General features: G+C 39.6%; 1 protein-coding gene across 4 annotated transcripts in view; it reads right to left on the bottom strand.

Moving 5' to 3' along the window:
• Positions 1-21,302, bottom strand: part of cacna1c (calcium channel, voltage-dependent, L type, alpha 1C subunit) — a 261,395-nt gene that overhangs the window by 65,965 nt on the left and 174,128 nt on the right. For 3 of the 4 annotated variants that reach the window (XM_061959443.2, XM_061959444.2, XM_061959445.2), the window contains exons 6-12: positions 20,456-20,608; positions 19,910-20,109; positions 17,094-17,197; positions 8,891-8,978; positions 7,479-7,563; positions 3,084-3,174; positions 621-647 (exon numbers count right to left, since the gene is read on the bottom strand). In XM_061959443.2, the coding sequence (XP_061815427.1) occupies positions 621-647; positions 3,084-3,174; positions 7,479-7,563; positions 8,891-8,978; positions 17,094-17,197; positions 19,910-20,109; positions 20,456-20,608 (748 nt within the window). The remainder of the gene's footprint in view (positions 1-620; positions 648-3,083; positions 3,175-7,478; positions 7,564-8,890; positions 8,979-17,093; positions 17,198-19,909; positions 20,110-20,455; positions 20,609-21,302) is intronic. The other variant, XM_061959446.2, reaches the window with a different exon arrangement.

Raw genomic sequence — 21,302 nt, 5'->3', positions numbered from 1 at the left:
CACAGGACAACAAATGTGGACATGACATCATTTTGTACCACCTTTTCTAGGATAAAAGCATTAATGTATTGGAATGTACATAAAAAGTGTGTATATTTTAGCAATATATATATATAAATAAAAATGTATAATATATTTATCCCATGGAGGGAGACGGGGGTGGCAGTGTGGGTGGAGGGGTTCAATGTCGGGACGATTGGACGATTGGTTGATAGTCGGATCAGCTTCAGACATGCCTACTTTATTTTTTAGTGTACAGCAGCTCCTTGTTATTTGCTATACTGTTGCAGAATTGTTCCAAATGTGTACTTCATACTAAACTTTTATCACGTTTTGACCAAATAAATGTTGTGCATTCAAGTAACATCCCTTATTCTAACAATATTGGGGTCTTTTTAAAATTAATTAAAATTATGCAGGCGAGTAATTAACTGCGATTAATCACAATTAATTTAAAAAAATGTAGTGTGATTTATCTGATTAAAAAAATCCTTTGAGAGCATTATATTTAATATAAACATAATCTATTGATCACACTGGAGTATTAATAAATTGCGAGCAAGTGAGCGAGGAGGAAAAAGAGGTGGAAGAGAAGACAATGGCAAACCACATCTACTAACCTGAACTTGGATTTGGAGATCCTATTTCTGGAACACAGAGAACAGAATGGATTATACACACAACACACACACACGCAAACGCACGCACGGAACACACACACACACACACATACACACACATATATACATATATATATATGTATACAGGCATCTAAAAAAATTTGAATATCATTAAAATATTTGCTTTTTTTTTCTCTCATTTCAGAAAGAGGAAGCCATACATTACATTTATTTATTAGCAATAAGTGACATATTTCAAGCCTTCATTTTGTAAGATTTTGATGATGATGCTTTACAGATAATTCAAACACAAAACCCAATGTCTCAGAAAGATTCAATATTACATGGAAGTATTAAAATATGATGTATTTCAAACAAAACCTTTTTAACCTTTTCACTTCCTATACCATACTAATATTGGAGCCTTGAGTATTGCTATTGAATCGATACGATATCAGCAGGAAACATATATACTTGTTTTTGTTTTGTAGTGTGGAATGCTAGAAAAGGTCAAATTGTCAAACAGAGAAAAAGAGTGGGTATATAAAACACTAACCTATTAATCATTAAACATCTTTAATGGGCTAATGGTATCTTAAAGTTAAAGTGGAGTGTCAATCGTTTTTTTTGGCAACATCTCGTGGCCACAATAATTCATGAAGTTAAATTCATGACGCAGTAAGTTGAATGACGTTTGTTACTGCATACTTCCTTTAAGATTCTGCCTTGGAGACTTTGTATGTGTAAGTAATATGCAACTATAATTAGCTGATACTTGTTTATATTTACAAATGTGCTATTTTACACTGTAATATTGTTCAAATATTATTTCGTATGTCTGACTTGTGTGCTATTATGTGCTTAGCTGTTGTGTAGCTGCTAGCTCCTAGTAGCCTATAGCTTACAGTGTTTACCTTTTGTAAATGACTTGACTAAAATAGAGGAGAAGAGCAAAATGGTGTGCTTATTAGAGGGCACTTAGAAGTTAGAAGTTAACTGACTGTCCAGTTTTGCACAAGTAAACACGTTGTAGGTCTGCTTGGATCAGACATTACGTCACACATTTTACATGCAAGCACATAGTGTATCATCTATAATTGTATTTTCACTGATATCGGACCAATGTGAAATCGGGGCATCATTAGTTTCTGTGCACACAATAATGATCGCACATTCAACTTGCAAAAAGGCTTGGAATATTTCAATCAATGAGGAAAAAGAGTATGTAATGTATGACTTTCACTTTCTGAAATGGGTGCCAAAAAATAGTAAACTTTTTCAAGATATTCAAATTATTTTGGAGACGTACCTATATAGACGAGACACACCATGAAAGGTGATTTGAGAGGTTGCTGTCTAACACAATTTAATGTTATCCTTTTTTCAAATTCAAATCACCCTGTGTAGACCTGTACCAAGTGGCAAACAGTCAACGGATGACGATACTAAGTTTGGAATTGTTCGCTTTCACCATAAAATGTTAGCTTTCTGGAAAAAAATAAAAAAATCAGTTACAAATTAAAACACACAACTTCAATAACACACCAATAGCAACACACACACTTATCGTAGCAGTAACAACACAGTCAAAGAGTGAAATTTTGCTGAATTCTTTGAAACGGAAAAGGTAGCGCCATCTGGTGGACAAATATCAAAGCCAGTAGGTTTTAAAATTTTAATGTTAACATAACATATACATGTGGAACACAAATGTTAAATGTTTGGTCCCTATAGGTACAAATGTGTCCCATTTTCTGTGCCCAGCAGGCACATCCAACAAAGCCAAAAGTGTCTTTAAAATGCTCCTATAAGATGTCATAGGAATATGTAAAGGATATCCTTACAATATTAATATTTTATAATCATGCAGTTTGACTGTTTGCCACTGAGAAAGAGGGCTAGAGCACATCGACAGAGGACTGAGGACAAAGGAAAAGTCTCTGTGTCCATCGTGACTTTATCCCAAGGCTTGTCGCCATGGCAACATGAAGGACAAATACCCAAGGCGTTATCTCCGTAAAAGTGTGCGCTATTCCCGATAGTAGGATCATTGGCACAGTTTATGACATCATTGTGTTTTGGGAGTCCTTTTTTGGCTCTGACCGATACTCACAAACAGCCAAACGAAGACAAAGTAACAGATGGACAGCAAGCGTCGAATGAATAAACACACTGTGTGTGTGTGTGTGTGTGTGTGTGTGTGTGTGTGTGTGTAATTCCAAATCGCAATGCTCCCGACTCGCATGTTGCGTAGTGGATGTTGTGGTAAGCCGACAAAAGAGAAGTAATCAGAAACGGAGTGGAGGAGTGAGCAATAAAGGCTCTTGGACTCTGCACTGAGATGATTGATGTCCTGCGAGACTACAGTTTGGCACAGCCGGGATGACAAACACCGTCCTTGGTCCTTGGAAAGATCCCAGGAGAGGGAGGAAGCAGGTCCGAACAGTGGGAGGAAGTACTTACGCTAGACGGGTACAGCAGGTCTCGCCCTCCATGTCGCCCCCTGGCGCGTTGTCCGTGTTGACGCTTTCATTCTCACTGGCCGGCATGCTCACTGGACACAAACACGCAGGAATAATAACTAGACTAAGCAATTTTGGGAGAAATTGCATGTGAATGCTGACAAGCTGAAATGAAATGTTAATGCTAATACCACTCTTACTGGAGGTGCATACCTGCAGAATTAGCTAAAAAAAAGGCAGCACGATAATGTTTAGCATGCTAACAGTTAGAATGTGTCAAGTATTTGACTCTGAAGTGTACACCTGCAAACATAGCTAAAAAATGTGGCATGCTAGTGTTGACGTGCTAACATGCCAATGTTAGCATGCTAACATGCTAATGTTAGCATGTTAGCAATTGACTAGCAAGGAGCATTTTGATTTTGGAAAGATTTGAAACGATTGAGAAATGTGGAAGTACTGATGCTTTTTAATAGAGAATAAGTGTTGAAGAAAAGAGTGAAATCCTGGAAAATTTGAACTTTTTCCAGACGTTAAAATGGAATATCCAGAATAAGTGGGATGTTTTGATGGTGGAATGATTTGAATTGGTTGAGACAAATTGTTTGTTCATTTCTAATAGGAAAACATTTCCTAAAAAATGTGGAATTCCTGGAAATGTCAGAATTTTTGGTGGACACAAAAATGGTAGCATACGTGCGTCATGAAGGAGCCAGACAATGTCAAAGTGGAATGGTTTGAATCGGAGGTAGCAGGCTAGCGTAAGCATACTAACATTAGCATGCTAATAACTGACTAACATTAGCAAAGAGCATTTTGACTTAGGAACAATTTTAATTGGTAAAGAATTGTGAAAGAAGTGACACTTTTGAATAGAGAATCACCGTTCCGGAAAAGGAGAAAATCCTGGGAAATGCAAAATTTTGTTAGACTTTAAAAATAGTCTAAAAAAGTGGAATGTTTTGATGGTGGAATGGTTTCAATCGGTTGAGAAATGTGAGAGATGTAGAAGTTTGAAAAATTGTCCGCACATTTCAAATGGAAAAACATGTTTTAGAAAATGTGGAATTCCTGGAAATGTCAGAATTTTTTTAAAACAAAAAAAAGGGAGCGCATGTCATTATTGAGATTAACATTTTAAAAAGTATAATGGTTTGACTCGGATGTATATGCTAACGTTAATATGCTAACATGCTAAAGTTAGTATGCTAAATGATAAATGATAAATGGGTTGTACTTGTATAGCGCTTTTCTACCTAACAATTGACTAACACTCGCAAGATGCCTTTCAATGTTGGAATGGCTTGAATCGGTTGAGAAAGGCTGAAGAAGTAACACTTTTTAATAGAAAAAATAAGTGTTACGGAAAAGCATTCACACAAGGATAAATAATTACAGTAAAACGACAGCACATCAAAATAAATACCTCGATGCACATAGCAAACATTTTAGCAAAGACACAGCATGCTCCAATTCCCAATTTGCGCCTAAAGTAATCACACCTTACAATGTTGACACACTATTTACCACCTTGGGGCTTGAGGGACGCCGACAGCTAATAGTGTGGATTTCACTTTCTAAGCCTGCCACAAAGCAACTTTGCCTTTCACAGCTCACACGGATATTAACAGCTGCATATTGCAGCAGCTTTCATGCGCAAACAGTTAGTTTATCGGAGGTAGCGAGGGGTTTGAAATGCGCTTTTTTTGTTCAGCAACAAGCAAACAATTTTGTTGGAGTTGGAAAATATACAGTTTGGATTCTCGGTGGCACTTTTAAATGTTAACAACTCTAATTTGTTTCCATTGGTCCAAATTGGAATTGTACAATTAACATGTATTATAATAATGATAACCTCTGTGAAGCAGACCTGCCTTATTATTGCAAATATTAAAATACTACTGCTGTTCGTTTGTGCTGTCAAAAAACATTTGGGCTATTGTGATTGTATTGTTGTTAATATTTTATCGTTATTCAAACCAATAGCCATGTGCGGATTGATACTGTAAAATTAACACTAAGAATGGGTACCAAAACCAATACTTCAACAAAACAGGTGAAGTTGGCATGTTGTGTAATTCATAAATAAAAACAGAATACAATGATTTGCAAATCATTTTCAACCTATATTTAATTGAATAGACTGCAAAGACACGATACATAATGTTCGAACTGGAAAATGTTGTTATTTTTTGCAAATATTAGCTCATTCGGAATTTGATGCCTGCAACATGTTTCAAAAAAGCTGGGACAAGTGGCAAAAAAGACTGAGAAAGTTAAGGAATGCTCATCAAACACTTATTTGGAACATCCCGCAGGTGAACAGGCTATTTGGGAACAGGTGGGTGCCATGATTGGGTATAAAAGCAGCTTCCATGAAATGCTCAGTCATTCACAAACAAAGATGAGGCGACGATCACCACTTTGTGAACAAATGCGTGAGCAAATTGTCGAACAGTTTAAGAACATTTCTCAACGAGCTATTGGAAGGAATTTAGGGATTTCACCTTCTACGGTCCGTAAGATCATCAAAAGGTTCAGAGAATCTGGAGACATCACTGCACGTAAGCAATGATATTACGGACCTTCGATCCCTCAGGCGGTACTGCATCAAAAAGCGACATCAGTGTGTAAAGGATATTAACACATGGGCTCAGGAACACTTCAGAAAACCACTGTCAGTAACTACAGTTTGTCACTACATCTGTAAGTGCAAATTAAAACTCTACTATGCCCGAGCTCATCTAAGATGGACTGATGCAAAGTGAAAAAGTGTTCTGTGGTCTGACGAGTCCACATTTCAAATTGTTTTTGGAAACTGTGGACGTTGTGTCCTCTGTAACAAAGAGGAAAAGAACCATCCGGATTGTTCTAGGCGCAAAGTTCAAAAGCCGGCATCTGTATGGGGGTGTATTAGTGCCCAAGACATGGGTAACTTACACATCTGTGAAGGCATCGTTAATGCTGAAAGGTACATACAGGTTTTGGAGCAACATATGTTGCCATCCAAGCAACGTTATCATGGACGCCCCTGCTTATGTCAGCAAGACAATACCAAGCCATGTGTCTTCATAGTTAAAGGGTGCGGGTACCAGACTGGCCTGCCTGTAGTCCAGACCTGTCTCCCATTGAAAATGTGTGGCGCAATATGAAGCCTAAAATAACACAACGGAGACCCCCTGACTGTTGAACAACTTAAGCTGTACATCAAGCAAGAATGGGAAAGAATTCCACCTGAAAAGCTTCAAAAATTGGTCTCCTCAGTTCCCAAACGTTCACTGAGTGTTGTTAAAAGGAAAGGCCATGTAACATAGTGGTAAAAATGCCCCTGTGCCAACCTTTTTGCAATGTGTTGCTGCCATAAAATTCTAAATTAATGATTATTTGCAAAAAAAAAAGAAATTTCTCAGTTCGAACATTAAATATCTTGTTTTGGCAGTCTATTCAATTGAATATAAGTTGAAAATAATTTGCAAATCATTGTATTCTATTTTTATTTACGAATTACACAATGTGCCAACTTCACTGGTTTTGGGTTTTGTATATATACTGAGTCTAATTCTATCAGTATTACTGAAAACCGTAAAATCAAAATCAAACAATAGCATATTTCGAAAACTTTTTTTGTATGTGACGTCGCGCCTGCTTGCAGACTCAGCACCGAATCAAACACTTGGCGGGGAAACAAGCTTTCAGAGTAGATTTAGCTGGACTGCTTCAAAGTAATGTTGAAAAGAAAGCGCTGAAAAGTGCAGTGAGGCTCCAATTTTGAAAAAGTGCTAGCTCAATGCTTACCTACATTTGATATGCCATAGACATGCTACCCATTAGCATTAGCAATGTTATATCTTTGTCATGTAAATGCTTACTCTTTGCAAGGTCAGCATTGCAGATTAAAATATGAGAGAGAGGGAGGGAGGGAGAGAGAGAGGGAAGAGAGAGAGAGAGAGAGAGAGAGAGAGAGAAAGAGAGAGAGAGGGAGAAAGTAAAAGAGAGAGAGAGAGAGTTTTAAAGGAGAGTACCATGTAGGTGATGGATGCATTGAGAGAGTTATCAAGTAATACATTTCTTTTTATTGCCTCTGTCAGTCTTAGAGGTTGCTGGCGGCGTGAAGATGCTGCAGTTGCCTTCAGTGTCACCTCAAACACTTATTGTAAAAGCCTGCAGAGTCAGATGTCTTAACGCTGCGAGGGAAAAAAAAGTAACGCTGGACTCCAGAACAACAGAAGCACAATGGAGCGTGGTCTATTAACGTACACGAGTCGTCTTTATCAGAGTTAAAGCACTGGGGGCTCCTCCATGGTGCCTGGGCCTCAGCGGCGCTCTGAACTAGTTCAACATCTATTGTTGGACTAAACCCCAAAGACTTGAACCACAGCAACCAGGAAGAACTCACAGTTTCTAGGTTTGTCATCATCCAGACCCTCCTCTTCGTTCTCTGGGTCGATGTCTTCAGCCTGAGTGATCCAGTCTAAGTAGCCCTACACTCAAACACACACAAGAACATCGCTTTAACGCTGGATTATAAAAGTACATGAAGGAAAACTGCACTTTTTTGTCATTTAACTGTCATTCACAATCCTTATGAACAGGTCTTTCTCTTTTCTCTGCGTTCTGAATAGTAGGGGTGTCCTAATACCACCTTTTCACTCAAGATAGGATACCAATATTGGAGCTTTGAGTATTGGCCGATATCAATATTGCTTCCATTTTTGTTTAGTGGACTTTTAGAAAAGGTTTGATCAAGTGAAATTAGTCAAACAGAGAACAATGGTAAGTATGAAAAACACTAACCTATTTATTATTAACCGCCTGGAATGGACTTATGCTGTCTTTAAGTTGAAGTCGAATGGTAATCGTTTTTTGGCCACAATAATTCATGAAGTTAAGCTCATGATGCAGTAAGTTGAATGATACGGACACGTTTGTTACTGGATACTTTCTAAAACACTTCTGAAAGACAACTTCAGATTGTTTGCTTTGTCTTACTTTGGCCAAAAATATAACAAACACATTCTGAAAATATTACAATAAAAATATCGAAAAAAAGTAAAGTTTAGATTCATGAAGGAAAGAAGAAAGTCAATGAATGTTTATAATATACTGATACATATGCATAAAAATGTGTTTTCTATTGTATTCTTTTTTTTTTTTAATGAATTAAGTAACGTTTATGACAACCTTTTTCCAAAACACAATATAGAATGTGAGATATAACAGGATAATGCATACATTTATCATTTGTTTTCAAAACGGTTACAAAAAAGTGGGACCCCAAAAATGTATTGAGGGACCCCATTTTTATGACTTGATGGGGCCCTTGGGACCCCATTTTGAAAATTCCTAGCGCCAACACTGATGGAGTATTGGTGCGTGCAAAACAGCAGCAGGCCGGTTCTAATACTAATCAAATGTCATCCCGGGAGCCATAGATAATTACTTTGCGGGCCGGATCTGGTCCGCGGGCCTTGACTTTGACACCCCTGTGTTAAAGCAATCTGATTTGAAGAAGTGAGCACAGCTTTCTGACTCATTCACACACAAGCGACCGTGTTCTTCATCCATGCTGCACTTCTGAAGCAATTCCCATATTTATACTGTATGTTCATTACAGTGTTAATATTAATATGCATTAAAGACAGTTACTTTTGTGAAAATTTGTATTAAAAAATATCACAACCCCCTGTTAAAGACCTCTAAACTAGAACGCACAGAAAAGGGAAATAATGTGTTCTTGTCCCACATAAAGATTGTGAATGATGAGCAAAACTTAAAAAAAGAGCCGTTTTCCTTTAAAGTGCAGTTTACCTTGAGATCCTCCTCCAGCTGCTGTTTTTCTCTGAGTTTCTGGAAGTCACCGCGAGCCTTGGCCTTCTCTCGCTCCTTGGAGAACTCTCTGGAAAGAGGATGGAGAGAGGAAAAAAACATCCCAGGTGAAAGTCTTGTGTGTACAAATTAGCATTGGGGTGAAACTTTGAATAGGAAGGAAGGAAAACCTGATAAAAAAGTGTTAGTGTGCAAATTGGGGAAACAGACGGGGGCTGCTTTTCCTTTTAACCTTTCTATTAGGCTGTTACAGTTGTGTTAGAAGGCTTCATTGCTTCAAACTCATAGATTACACTGTAAAAAAAATCTGTAAAATTCACGGTAAAATATCGGCAGCTGTGGTTGCCAGGAATTCACTGTAAAAAATATACTGTATAGGACATTACAGTATGTTGAATCCGTTTATTTTAAAGATCATAACTGTTTTTGCTTACGGTGAGTTGCTATAAAAAAATCTGATATATTGTTAACCCTTTTTACAAAAAACTATAGAAGTTATGGTAAAATACTGGCAGCTGTGGTTGCCAAGAATTCACCGTAAAACTAATTAGGGCCAATTTTAGAGTTGCCAATCAGCTTATCCCCAGGTGCATGTCTTTGGAGGTGAGAGGAAGCCAGAGTACCCGAAGAGAACCCATGCAGTCTGTGGGAGAAATTGCAAACTTCACACCGAAAAGACCCCGAGCCCGGGAATCAAACCCGGGCTGGCCACGCCTACACCGCTACAGATAGATTGCCAATCTGGGAGAAACACTCCAAGAAGTTAGTGCCAGCTAAGTGTTTATCCCCTGAAGTGAAGCCCCCCCAAACCAAAATGGTTTCACTCTGGTGCAAAATGGTGCCCCCTCAGTGGCCTTGTGGTTAGAGTGTCCGCCCTGAGATGGGTAGGTCGCGAGTTCAAACCCCAGCCGAGTCATACCAAAGACTATAAAAATGGGAGCCATTACCTCCCTGCTTGGCACTCAGCATCAAGGGTTGGAATTGGGGGTTAAATCACCAAAATGATTCTCGAGCACAGCCACCGCTGCTGCTTACTGCTCCCCTCACCTCCCAGGGGGTGGAACAAGGGGATGGGTCAAATGCAGAGGGTAATTTCACCACACCTAGTGTGTGTGTGACTATCAGTGGTACTTTAACTTTAAAACAATAAACAGTAAACAATAAACCGTAAAACACCTTAATCTTTCTTATCTGCGCTAATGCGAGGCGAAATGTTTTCTAAGACAACCTGAACATTCCAGTTATAGCGTCAATACCACAGCTTTTCTTCCCGAACTGACCCGAGGTCATCGTGCACGGTCGAACTCCGTGTCTTCTGTTTGCCAACTGGTTGTGCGGGTCACTAACCGGGCGTGTTTGTCAGAGTGAGGATGAACACAAGAGACAGACACAGAGTCTCGCTTGGACACGTCCTTCGTCCCGTCACTTCTTGTATTGTTTCCAACATGTCGCTCCCTTGCTCCGATTCCTGCTCGGCCATAAATTATCCCGCCAGTCTGTCTGAGAGCGCCATGAAGCAGTTGGTAAAAGGTCAGGCTGTGTAGCGCGCTAACAGCATCATTAGTCATTAGAGTCAGACAAAGAGTCCCACGGACAACACACCTCGAGCTCTTTGACAACATTTTAGAAACTAAGGGGGCGGGAGATAACCAGTATTTGCATTTTGCACAGGTGGATTGTAGATAGTAGATCATCAAAGCGTATCAAAATGCCAAAAGAAGATGTAGAAGGAGATGAAAAAAGAGATTCTTGCAAACTAGGATTTGTCAAAAACGCAAATTTTTCTCACTTCGTGTTAAAAAGAGTCTCCTAACATTTCTGTCATCATTAAAACACATTGACAGGCCAATCAGAAGACTGAAAATGCTGCCTTGGTCGCACATTATCACGCCTTTGTCCGTCAGTACAGTGATATATTACATGTAGGGTGACGTGCACATGGGGACGGGTACCGTATTTTCTACTCTTATAAATGCCGGTATTGCCGAGTAGCAATTCACATAAAATCAAACGATGGCGTTTGTATGTCTTTGTTGCACAAAACGTCACGTCCTGTTGCAGACTTGGAACCGGCTCAAGCACTTGGCGTGGAAACAGGCAGTCATGCGGACTAAACAGGACCGCCTAGACGTAATGTTAAATTTTTTATGCCAACAAATCGAGAAGAAGGCGCTCAAAAGTACAGTAAGTTTTCACTTTTTGAAAATGCGCAAGCTTGATGCTAACTTACATTGGATATGGCAGAGACATGTTACCAATTAGCATTAGTCATTTTAAATGGCGATTTTAACACCTTCACCTTTGTTAATGACAACTATAGCTAAGATAGACTTTACAATCATACACCTGGTGTGTGATACGTACAATACCTACAATATAAATACTTTGTAGGACTCAACAAAAGACAGGACTGGCACATTCAACTTTATGGCAAAGACTACTTCCTGACTACAGCAACACACTGTAGTCTATACACTACTGCTATCTAACGTTGTGGAATTGCAACTGCATGAAACGTTTATTCCATAATACTTGCAAGTTATATTAAAAAGTGTAAAAAAAACTAAATATAACAACGAGATAGCACAATTATCATTGTCACATCACTGTTACATGTTACATAAAGAATATATTTGATTATTAAACTGAATAACATTTATTAACACATGAAAACATGCAAGTACCGAAAATACCAGTAGTAACGGTATCGATTCCCAGGTACCGGGAATTGGCAGAAGGTACCCATCTCTATGTGGACAATTTCTTTTAAATCAGCACTCACTTACATGGAGCTCAAGAAGACTTTGTGAAGGGTTTTGTTACAAGTTGCGCGTGTCTAAAAGCTCTGTGTTTAAAGGGGGATGTGAGCAAAGAGGAGGAGAATGCAAATTCAACATCTACGCAACTTTATATTTTGTGGTGTATTTACAAAAATAAACTTATTATAGCCCCTGATAGGGCCTCTTTGAAGGCAAACGATTAGGTTTGTGTAAAAATATATTTATTTTCAAACATGTGTTTTTGTGGATGTTGCTTTCAAGGGGAACCACATTTTTATAAAGTCTACTGAGACATGTAAGTTACAACTATACGTTACTTTGTATTAGAAATGGCAACAGCGGAGGATGCATGTGCATGTACGAGCCAGTCTGCTCTACAACAAGAGGATTGTGAAAAAGAAGCAGCTTATTAATAACTACAGCGCAGACTACAATCACCAAAAATGATTTCCGGGCGCGGCACCACTGCTGCCCACTGCTCCCCTCACCTCCCAGGGGATGAACAAGGGTATGGGTCAAATGCAGAGGACACATTTTGCCACACCTAGTGTGTGTGTGACAATCATTGGTACTTTAACTTTTAACTTTAACAATGGCTGACTCGTACAAAGAACTTTGGTTAAATTTCTACCATATATGGAGGTATCCGCTGACGTCACAATTGGGAAAAACGTCACTAATAGGGCAAAGAGAAGAATAAGCGAAGGCAAGATTTTTTTATAAATATCTCCGACATGCCTACATGGTTTGATTTCAAATTTTCTGGACTTATGCAGATCCCAATTACACAAAAACAAGTACCAATAGGTAAGAAAAGTTGGTTTTGCATAATGAGTCACTTTTAGAGTGAAACAGGCTGTTCATCAGCTGGTGAAGATGTTAAGGAGTGTAGTTAAAGCAGCATTACCATATAAGGTAGCAGGAAGTGCTAAGCAGTCAGGTTGAAAAGGGAGGGGTTAGTCTCAAATGCCCTTTAAACCCCAGCCCCTTACCCGCTCAATACCCCGAGAACCAAGTTAAGCACAAAGAAGGATCCAATGATGATTAAGGTGACAAAATACACCCACGGCCACTTGTACCCTACTGCGTCATTCACCTGGGGGGGACAAAGGAGCGTTAGAAGGGGAGGAAGGAGGTTAGATGCTGAACGGGAACATGAGCATTTCTGTACTGGAGGGAAGGATGAATTCTTGGAGCTGGAAGTTCACGTCAACTAATTGCTAGCTTAATGAAAGACTGAGGAGAGGAGGCGCTATAGTTAGACACCCATAACAGCAAGAACTTCCTGGCCTGAACCCAACGTTACTGCTGTCCTCACTTATGGCAGCCATACGAGTTCATTAGTACATATTCATACTGTATATTTATTTTATATGTTGTACGTAAACAAATTACAATTATAGAAAACAAAATAACAACACTGTAATTTTTGTAATTGTAAGTTTTTACGCATTTTGGTCTATGTGTATGTACATTTTGTTCCCTTTAGTTTTTTTGTTGTCTCTAAATGAAATATAAAAGTATTTTGCACTCCCAAGCCATCGCAATTTTATGAAGAGGATACATAAAATGTTTTGATAATATAATTTATTTTCTTCAAATAGTGAAATTAGTTGGTGTATTCTTGTGATTGTTGTTGTGAATCAGGTGATTATGTGTTGTACTTTGTAGTTTATTAATGACCAGGTAATTATATAAAAGGAATAATGTTAATATGTTTGGTTTTAGGAAGAACGTCATCTGAGCAAAGCTTCCTGCTCCTTTTTTTAAAAAATTCATTGTTTGTTTGTTTTTGTCTTGAAAACAGGTTTGAAATGATCTTGAAGATGATTATTTTGATTATTTCTTAATATTATTTTGGAGTTAGAAATAATCAGATGAAAAAAAGACACAATAAGTTAGTTCAATGTAAATATGTCAAGTCTAGTGTGCTGTTGTATCTATTATGATAATAATAACATACATTAAAAAATATCCTCCTCAGCACTTTATGCTATACTTTATCTTTTAAACATTGCTTGTATAGTGTCCTTAAAAGGGGCAACCTTTTTGATACGACAACTAAAAATAATTCTTCCAGACTGTTTTCTTTTCCGAGCAACTTTTTCTTCGCGTTTGAGCAACACGGCTGACCCGAGGGGTGAATAAATCATTCGGGCGGTGCTTGTTCTTGGCAAAGCACCCACTTATGGAAACACTTGAAGGGTCCTCTGCTAACCTCAGGTGAACTTTCTAATGTGGACTCCAAACAACTGGCCTGCTTTACAAGTGGGTGACTGTGTAGATGCTAACGTGCGTGTGTTGGTGTGTGCCCATCTGTCCATCGCAAACAGGCTGTGATGGCCTCTTGCGCTCGGATGACATGGACGAAACAGATGGCTACGCTACAGCTTCTTTCATATGCAAGCAAGCGTGTGTGTGTGCGCACTTGTATTTACAAGTGACCCCACTTAGGCCTTGTTCACACTGCAAGTCAATACCGATTTTGTATCAGATTTTTTCATATCCATGTAAACCAGGGGTTTCAAACACGCGGCCCGCGGGCATTATTTTGCAGCCCGCACCTTAATATGAAAATGTAATGTTAGTGCGGCCCGCGAGTTTTATAAGAATGGCGCTTGACAGCGTCATACAATATTAAGGGCGTGTCGTGACGACACTGCCTTTAGCATTCTCTACAGCCTGTACAAACAGCGTGCCAGCCCAGTCACATGTTGTATTTGGCTTCTGTAGACACACGTAAGCGACTGCAAGACATATTTGATCAACAGCCACACAGTTCACACTGAGGGTGGCCGTATAAACAACTTTAACACTGTTACAAATATGCGCCACACTGTGAACCCACACCAAACAAGAATGACAAACACATTTCGGGAGAACATCCGCACCGTAACACAACATAAACACAACAGAACAAATACCCAGAATCCCATGCAGCCCTAACTCTTCCGGGCTACAATATACCCCCGCCCGCTACCACCAAACCGCCCCGCCCCGAGTTAGGGCTGCAAGGTGTTCTGGGTATTTGTTCTGTTGTGTTTATGTTGTGTTACGGTGCGAATGTTCTCCCAAAATGTGTTTGTCATTCTTGTTTGGTGTGGCTTCATAGTGTGGCGCATATTTGTAAGAGTGTTAAAGTTGTTTATATGGCCACCCTCAGTGTGACCTGTATGGCTGTTGACCAAGTATGTCTTGCAGTCACTTATGTGTGTCTGCAGAAGCCTCATACAACATGTGACTGGGCCGGCACTGTTTGTATGGTGAAAAAGCGGACGCTAAAGGCAGTGCCATCATGGCACGCCCTTAATACTGTTGTCCGGGTGAAAATCGGGAGAAATTCGGGAGAATGATTGCCCCGGGAGATTGTTGGGAGGGGCACTGAAATTTGGGAGTTTCCCGGAAAAATCGGGAGGGTTGGCAAGTATGTTGCTAGGGCGGGAAAGCCATTCAAAGAAGGTGAATTCATTAAAAAGTGCATGTTAGATTTTTTTAAGAAATCTTTTCTTGCGGCCCAGCCTCACCCAGTTTCTGCATCCAGTGGCCCCCAGGTAAATTGAGTTTGAGACCCCTGGTGTAAACAGTGCAATTCTGAATTTTCCATATCTGACCCAGGCCTCTTTTGAATATGGATATACATTTGGATGTACAGTACAGGCCAAATGTTTGGACACACCTTCACATTTCAATGCGTTTTCTTTATTTTCATGACTATTTACATTGTAGATTGTCACTGAAGGCATCAAAACTATGACACCTGTGAAGTTACAACTATTTCAGGCGACTACCTTTTGAAGCTCATCGAGAGAATGCCAAGAGTGTGCAAAACAGTAATCAGAGCAAAGGGTGGCTATTTTGAAGAAACTAGAATATAAAACATGTTTTCAGTTATTTCACCTTTTTTTGTTAAGTACATAACTCCACATGTGTAAATTCATATTTTGTATGCCTTCAGTGACAATCTACAATGTAAATAGTCATGAAAATAAAGAAAACCCATTGAATGAGACGGTGTGTCCAAACTGTTGGCCTGTACTGTATATGTGATGCGGCCTTGATTTGAACGCTACTGCGCTCAGGTCGCATCCATCCGCCCAAAAAGTAATCAAAGAGCGTGTGAGCATCATAATTATTCGACAAAAAAGACAAAATAAATATTTGACAACGGATCAAAAAACAGGTGAAAAGAATGTTTAAGGAACTCACGTGAAAGTTCCATCACTCCTGTATCCGACTGTTTGCCCACAGACACGCTCGACAAGCAGACATCAAAGCAAAATATCCCGTAAAACTTTCTTAATCTTCTATGTCCAATAATTCGGTTAAAAAAATGTTGACTTTGATTGCTCAAAATCCTTGAAATTCCCACAAATGCGCCAGTACTGAGACAGACTGGTGTCGAAGCCATGCCATGTTTACTTCTGTAAACATTGCACTGCGTTTGACGTCATGACGTCATGTACCCATGCCGATCAGATTGTATTTTTTTTTTTTTAGAAGTCACTTTTTTTTGTAGTTTGAACGGCCACTAAAAAGGTCGGATTTGACAAGAATATCCGAATTGGACACCTGACCCTGCAATGTGAATGTAGTTTTAATCTGCTGCTTTTCAACATTAAGAGTTACTATATTGCAGCCAGAACGACTTACAGCATCATGTGATGATGGCGCTGCATTTAAGACAACACACACACACACACACACACACACACACACACACACACACACACACACACACTGGTTATCATTTGGAATGGGGACCAAGTTTTTGATCATCACTTGTGGAGACCACCCTTTCTACAGGTTGTGGAGGCATAAAAAAATGAGGTAAAATGGCCACTGCCCAGTTAGCTCATACACGTCTTTAAATCTCTGGATTGATGAAGTAATGTGCTGATCATTCTTACTGGGGACCCTGGGGAAAAATAGTTAATATGTGGACCAAATTTAAATAATTTTGCATAATTCACACAAATTTGTACGTGACTACTGAGGACCATTAAAAAAAAAGAAGAAGTTCAGATTAAATATGACATGATCCTCAGAATACAGCACTACAGCTGCCCTCTTATAGGAAGTTTCACCACTTAAATGTTAAAGCAAATCCTGCATCTTCTGTGACATTACTGAAAACTGCTATTTAGCAGTAATGGAGTTGTCTGCAACTCCAACTACCATTTATAGAAGGATATAGAATAGATCTGACTATCATTTAAAAAGGTTTCCATTTTGGGGACCTGTTTTTTTGTCCCCATAGCGTCAGAGGTCCCCTAAAGGTGACTGTGTAAACAGAGCGATGTCCCCTTTAAGTAAGCATTGCCAGAACACACACACACACACACACACACACACACACACACACACACACACACACACTCCAAAAAAAAACAGCATGAAGCTCTTACCCACTCAACACCCCCAGAACCAGATTGAGGACGAAAAAGGAGCCGAAGATGACGAGAGAGACAAAATAGACCCACGGCAGCTCATAGCCCATAGCATCCTGCATCTGAGAGACAGATAGAGATATAGATATATAGAGATAGATATATATGACAGGGTTAATAGAAATAGTTGGTGGGTTAAGATGGGGGAAACAGAAGACGAAAAGAGTAGTGCATGTTATAAAGAGAAGCAGGTGTGACGGGTTCATAAAGGTTGAAAATGATTCAAAATAAAAGTCAACGTTATTTAGATTTAGGAACGGGACGGCGTGGCTTCCGCCATCCTAGTCACTGCCGTCGTGTCCTTGGGCAGGACACTACGCCCACAGTGCCCACAAGGAAGCTTCACCGACCGAGAAGCCAGATACTGTCCCTGGGCACTATATAATGGCTGCTCAGTGCTCTTCAAGAGAGGATGGGTCAAATGTAGAGACTACATTTGGCTGTACATACAATGTACGTGTGATAGTAAAGATCTTCTTATTCTTCTTAGTAGTAGGGGTGTCTAACGATACTGATGCATTATGAAACACAAGGAGTGTGTACCTCGATGAATCACTTTAAGAAAAAAAAACATGTGACCGATACAACTGCTGTCTCGTTTGACTGTGAAGAACCAAAACAAATGACCAGGAAGCTTCTTTCAGTGACAACAAGTGACAGTTTGTACTAAAAAAAAAGTCGTAGGAAAGTCGTGTTTGACTTTGATTTATGTTGTCATCATCAATATAAATGGAACTGAGAAACGGGAAACATTCTAAAGTGTGGGATCGTTTTGATCTCATAGCGCCAAATTGAGCGAATGTTCAAGAAACTATCCATCCATCCATTTTCACTCCTTTCACATTATTTTTTGCAGTTGTTTCAAAAAACAAAACAATCCTAATTACTATAATTTTATTTGCAGGTCAAATACAGTAACCTTTTTAAATCCAGCAGATGGCGACTTTACAAAAGACAGTGTCAATACAGCTGTTGCATGTGCCATACACTCACTGAAGCGTCATTTACACATCACTCAATGTCCTTGCCTGTCTAATTTATTTTTAACATTTCGAGATTTAGGCCCTGCGGTGAGGTGGCGACTTGTCCAGGGTGTACCCCGCCTTCCGCCCGAATGCAGCTGAGATAGGCTCCAGCGACCCCCCGCGACCCCAAAAGGGACAAGCGGTAGAAAATGGATGGATGGGTGGATTGATTTCGAGATTTATAATCAATAATTTATTTGAATCCTTTTTGTAATCGCTTTTATAGAATTCTAATATTTTTTTGCATCCTTATGTTTTCTTCTTTTTGTAATTGTTGAGTGTATTTTATAACTCTGTGAACAAACTGTTAACATGTAATGAATTGTCAGGACTAATAGACACTGAGCTGTGGATTAAATATTAACTTTGCTTCTTCCTACTCCTTTTCAGAACTGTGAAAAATGTAAAAAAAACCATTGTTCCTCATTGTAACTTAACAAGTGTGTTTGATAAAAAATTAACCATTCCATAGCATGATATCATAATCACAAGCTGATATTGCTTGATTAATAGCTGTGCCATTAAAAAGTGAGCATTGTTATTGGGTGTCCGAATTTTTTTCATTGAGGGCCCCATACTGAAAAAGGAAAATATTTGAGGGCCACTTTGATACATTTTGTACATTAAATATCAATCAATCAATCAATGTTTATTTATATAGCCCTAAATCACAAGTGTCTCAAAGGGCTGCACAAGCCACAACGACATCCTCGGTACAGAGCCCACATAAGGGCAAGGAAAATCTCACACCAGTGGGACGTCCATGTGAATGACTATGAGAAACCTTGGAGAGGACCGCATATGTGGGTAACCCCCCCCTCTAGGGGAGACCGAATGCAATGGATGTTGAGTGGGTCTGACATAATATTGTGAGAGTCCAGTCCATAGTGGATCCAACATAATAGTATGCTAATATATAAATATGCTAAAAACAATTCAGTATAAGCTGAACTATTTGGAAAAAAACATTGTTTGTTAGCTTTTCTTAGCAGTTAGTGTCTTACATGACTCAATAATAATTTATTTATTACATTTTTAGAATATGTCTAGGGTAATAAAAAAGTAGCTGTGGGCCGAAAATGTTGCGCTTTGGACACCGCTGTCGTTAATGCTCTTGTTCATTAACTAATTTAGTACAAGCGCAAGGATGCAAAGAGGCTGCTAAATGTCTGTATTTAAGAATGATTGATTACAACAGCTGAGCGGGGACAGACCCAATGTTGCAATGGCGGTAGAACTTTACAACAAACTGCTGAGCCAGCATTAAAAGCATTGTAAACAACTGTACAAAAAGCGTACCGCCAACAACATTTTAAAGAGCTAGATAAAGTTGCTGGATGCTGGCCACTTGGGATAAAACTTCACTACACTACGATTTTGTGGAATTCATCAGGAGGTTGCCTACAGCCACAAGCAATTGTTTTTTTTGACCTGGCGCTAATTTGGCGACTAGAACAGCCTCTGGGAGCATTTAAGGTATTTTTGTGACCGGTTGTGTGTGACAGGTGGAAGAAAACAGCGTGTTAGCAAAGGGGGTGTAGAGCGCGCGCGCGCACACGCATGCACGCACGCACGCACGCACACACACACACACACACACACACACACACACACACACACACACACACGCACGCACGCACACGCACACTCCTGCCAAAAAGCTAAGTACTGTATGTGTCTTCATGGCGTAATGCATGTATGCATGTAGGGCACCACAGAGGACGCCCACTGCTGCGGTGCCCGGCTCACCCAGTACAGCACGTCGGTCCAGCCCTCCATGGTGATGCACTGGAACACGGTCAGCATGGCGAAGGCAAAGTTGTCGAAGTTGGTGATGCCGTCGTTGGGGCCCTCCCAGCCCATTTCACACTTGGTACCGTTGTGGTTGCAGTGGCGGCCATAAGCGCCGTCGGGGGCGCAGGGTGCTGGTTTTTCCTCTGCTCTCGTGCCTGAGATGTTGAACACAGGAAGAGGCAGAAGACTGATCAGTCATTGTTGGGACATTGAGAAGGGAGCGGGGCTTGATGTATAGCGCAGGAGAGTATTTCGCTGGCGCTTACCCAGTGGAGCGCTAATGCCTCTCTGGGGACCGATACCATCACTATAACAACACTCTAGTCCACTTCCACCTGGGGGCTCCTTTATATAAAATTGGCTCAATCATTTATGGCAAAGCTCTGTTGCCATTATTGCTAAAATCCTTCATACCCAGGAGCATAAACGTTGGCATTAATATTTAACGGACGCGACGGCTTTAAGTGGCATTAATAGGACGCTAATCGTGAGAGCGTGTACCTGTGTGCCCGTGGACACAGGTCTTGTGCATCTTGCCCATGAAGAGCTCCAGGCCGATGATAGCGTAGATGATTATGACGAAGAGGACCAGCAGGGCGATGTGAAGCAGAGGAACCATGGCTTTGATGATGGAGTTCAGAACCACCTGTAAACCTGCAGACATCACAGGAGAGAATGATCAGGATGCCCAAAAATGGACAATTCATACCACGTTAGCCTGTTGTCTCTAGCGATGGATATTGTTTGCATTTAACAGATAGTGGCAGTCCTTAAAAAATGGAAAACATGGACATTTTTGTAACAAAACATGCCTTTTTATTTTTGTGTAATTGTTTCACATTGAACAGACAACTTCTCCAAGGATATATTGTGTTGCAATATATTACTTAAACAATATCACCACTACTACGACATTACTTGTAATATATTGTACAATATCACTACTACTACATTACTTACAATATATTGTACAATATCACTATTACTACATTACTTACAATATATTGTACAATATCACTACTACTACATTACTTACAATATATTGTACAATGTCATTACAACTACATGACTTACACTATATCACTGTACAATGTCACTACTACTACATTACTTACAATATATTACTTGTAAAATATCACTACTACTACATTACTTACAATATATTACTAGCACAATATTACTGCTACTACATTACTTACAATATATCACTGTACAATACCACTACTACTACTACTACATTACTAACAATATATTACTTGTAAAATATCATGACTATACTACATTACTTACAATATATTACTAGCACAATATCACTGCTAGTACATTATCATAATATATTACTTGTACA

This window comes from Nerophis lumbriciformis, linkage group LG05 (genome assembly GCF_033978685.3).
Source record: "Nerophis lumbriciformis linkage group LG05, RoL_Nlum_v2.1, whole genome shotgun sequence".
Lineage (NCBI taxonomy): Eukaryota > Metazoa > Chordata > Actinopteri > Syngnathiformes > Syngnathidae > Nerophis > Nerophis lumbriciformis.
Note: the sequence above shows the minus strand (reverse complement) of the source record. Positions and strands in the feature narration are given on the sequence as shown.